At 37.3% G+C, this 3,548-nt stretch overlaps 1 protein-coding gene across 1 annotated transcript; it reads right to left on the bottom strand.

Moving 5' to 3' along the window:
• Window positions 1-227: 227 nt before the first annotated feature.
• Window positions 228-2,342, bottom strand: LOC114269190 (uncharacterized). Its single transcript, XM_082918269.1, has one exon. The coding sequence runs from the start codon at window positions 2,340-2,342 to the stop codon at window positions 228-230; it is 2,115 nt and encodes a 704-aa protein (XP_082774395.1).
• Window positions 2,343-3,548: the final 1,206 nt, after the last annotated feature.

Here is a 3,548-nt window from a genome sequence, read left to right as displayed (position 1 = left end):
CGATCTTGATTTCGTTCGGGTCGATTATGCACTGTTTCGATCCCATCAACATACATTGAACAAAAAGTAATGCACTCTTTGACAATGTAAGCCTATGCGATTGAATCTTTTGGTCGAGCTCAGTTTGTAACAAGCTTTTTTAAAGCTTCGAGAAACCTTGAAAAGAGGATTAGTTAAGAGCAAGGTTACATATGCAACATATAATTACAAACCTTTCAATTTAACAATTACCTTTCAATCCGGTACATCCATCGATATTGCACCGGTCCTCCAAGAATAGCCTCACGCGGCAAGTGAATGGCCAAGTGAACCATCACATCAAAGAAAGCTGGAGGAAAGATCTTTTCAAGCTTGCATAATATGTGTACTATACGTTCCTCTAATTTCTCAAGTTCATTACGGCGCAGTGTCCTTGAGCACAAATCCTGGAAAAAGCTACCTAACTCAAATAGTGTTTTACTAATCTCTTTGTCTACGTAACCACGCATCCCAATTGGAAGAATCCGTTGTATGAGTACATGGCAGTCATGACTTTTCAAGCCTGTTAATTTACCATTTCTCGCATTCACTGATCTTGATATGTTTGCAGCATAGCCATCCGGATACTTCACTGATTTCAAGAATTCAAAGAAACCCTCCCTCTCTTCAGGGGTCAATGAAAAGATTGCCCTAGGTTTGACATAAGTTCCATCAGGACGACGTGTTAACCACAACTCTTTCCTTATACCCATATCTTCAAAGTCCATCCGTGCTTTGTCGGTGTCTTTGTTCTTTCCATCAATGCCTAACATAGTTCCAAAGGTATTTTCACTAAAATTCTTCTCGACGTGCATAACATCAATGTTGTGTCGAAGCTTTCGTTTCTTCCAGTATGGTAACTCATACAAGATGCTTACCTTTGTCCAATTTGGTGCATGACGGAGTCTTTTCTTATTTCTTGGATGCTTCCCATATGTGACACCTGTCACTCTATCCAATTGCTCTAATATCTTTTCCACTGGTAACTTTAAAGATCTCTTTCGCTTCTCATGCTTACCATTGTAAGCCTTACTCTTTCGCCTTTCGGGGTGGTTTTGAGGCAAGTAGCATCGATGGTTAGTGTATGCAGTCTTACCTTTCAAGGATTGAAAATATGGTTCATCATTGCAAGTGTAGCAAGAATAATGACCCTTTGTTCTCCACCCAGATATGTCACCAAATGCGGGCCAATCGTGTATAGTCCACATCAAAGCTGCACGCATCTGGAAAGACTCACCAGTTACGGCATCGTAAGATAATGCACCATTTTCCCACAACTCATTCAACTCATCCACCAGAGGTCTCATGTAGACATCAATATCGATCCCTGGTTGTGATTCTCCAGGAATAAGTAGTGACATCATAAGAAAGGGATCTTTCATAACCAACCAAGGTGGCAAGTTATAAGGAATGAGTACTACAGGCCATAAACTATACGAGTTGCTCATGTTCCCGAAAGGATTGAACCCATCAACAGCCAACCCTAGCCTCACATTTCGAGGCTCCAGGGCAAACTGAGGATGTTGCGCATCAAATTCCTTCCATTCATCACTATCGGCGGGATGTCTCAATACTCCGTCATCTATACATTTCTCCTTGTGCCATCTCATGTCCTCAGCAGTCTTTCTTGACATGTACAATCTTTTCAACCTTGGTGTTAATGGGAAGTACCGCAACACCTTATGGGGAATCTTCTTACCCCTGCCACGATTGATCTTGTATCTGCATGCCTTACATTTTGGACATTTATCTAACCTTGCATTTTCCTTCCAAAAGAGTACACAATCATTTATACAAGCATCAATTAACTCATATGACAAGCCCAAATCTCGAAGTATTTTCTTAGCTTCATAAAATGACTTTGGAACCAAATTATCTTTTGGTAAAAGTTTTGTTAAAAACTCCAATAGTGTGTTAACCGACTTATTGCTCCAGTGGTTTGTTACCTTCATATTAAGCAGCTTGATGACAAACTTCAACAGAGTGTAGTTTGTACAACCTAAGTACACCTCACATTTGGCATCATTCAATAGCTTATCAAACGTTTGTACTTCCTCATTCTGGGGTGCATCGTTGGGTTCTCCTCTTATTCGATCTTCCACTAAGGCATCAATACCACCTAAAGCCTCATCTTCATCAATTGCCATTTCATGATAAGCCTCATTTGATACACGTGGTTCCCCGTGCTCATGCCAAATAGTGTACGTTTGCATAATCCCATATTGAAGCAAATGAATTTGCACATTTCGAAGATTTTGGGAATAATAGTTCACACAGTTCAAACATGGGCACGGAATTTTACCTTCTTGGTCAACAACTGCCATTGCAAATTTGATAAATGATGTCACCCCCATCAATAAATGGCTGACTCATCCTTCCATCAGGTGTCTTACCCAATGCAATCCAACTCTTGTCCATGTCTGATCACAAATGAAAGATCAAGTTTTTTTTAATTTGTTTATGTCATAAAACGCATCATGTGTACTATTAACCTATTCCATTTAGGAATGCACAATGTGTATCATACAAAGAAAATCATATGACGTTATCTATCTCTAATCTTTCCTTAGTTCTCCAAGTATATAACATAGATTAAGATGGAAGTATTATGGGAAAGGATAGAGTAGAAAAAAAAATGGTTCCTGACAAGTTTACAACATTAGTACATTAAAAGGAATAAAAGAAAATTTGCTCATTTAGGAAACTAGTTATATTTGAAGAAATAAAAAGAATCTTAGTTGATTGGACTGTTTATAGAGGCAATATTGATTATGGTGTGTAACTGTGGCTTCAGATTTCTCTAATAATGATATAATTGGAAAAGAAGATAATCAGGCACAATATTATTTGTTCTTCCTTTCATTTCTTCTATTTTCTTATTTTTATTGCCTTCGTTTTAAAGAGAAGGTGAACTTAGAGTTACTAATTCTTTCCTCTATCCATCCATTAAGTTTTTAGGAGAGATCTTTGTACACACTACTTAACTTATCATGTAACAGCATCACACTTGATATGTTCTTTAGTAACTCTAAGTTCAAACCAAGCCATGGAATTATTTATCTTCACTTTGACTTGTACACTAACAACCACATGTTCTCTACCTTTTCTCGTCTTCCATGGTAATTTTCTAATTTTTCTCTATATTTTTTCATCATTTTTTATTTTGTAGTCATTAGCTAGCCACTTTGTCCTTTGTTAGTGCTCTACTCTCACTATGCTCAATTTGGTTCAATTAATTTACTGTTTGATGTTTAAGTGCTTTTACCAAGTTGGTTTGTGGAATGTAACAGTTTGGTTGTTTTGGATTGTGGCTTTATGAAATTTTCTATACCCTTATTTGCTGTGCTAAAAGCTTAAATTTTTAGGACTATTAGCATTAATACGAACACAGAAATTGCTTTCAAGTCACTACTTAATTCATGACCTGTTTGGTAATGTTGTGTGTTTAAGGTTGGTCAGTTGTTGTCAAATTTTGTCTTCCTTAAGTTGAGAAAGATGATAAGCTGAGAAAGAATGGATTGAGATGGTTT

Source organism: Camellia sinensis, chromosome 3 (assembly GCF_055761805.1).
Source record: "Camellia sinensis isolate YWXY chromosome 3, ASM5576180v1, whole genome shotgun sequence".
Taxonomy (NCBI): domain Eukaryota; kingdom Viridiplantae; phylum Streptophyta; class Magnoliopsida; order Ericales; family Theaceae; genus Camellia; species Camellia sinensis.
This window is presented reverse-complemented; position numbering and strand designations above follow the sequence as displayed.

Bases quoted from the DNA above. Each gene is read 5' to 3' on its own strand.
- LOC114269190 (XM_082918269.1), bottom strand. From the start codon at position 2,342: ATGGCAGTTGTTGACCAAGAAGGTAAAATTCCGTGCCCATGTTTGAAC.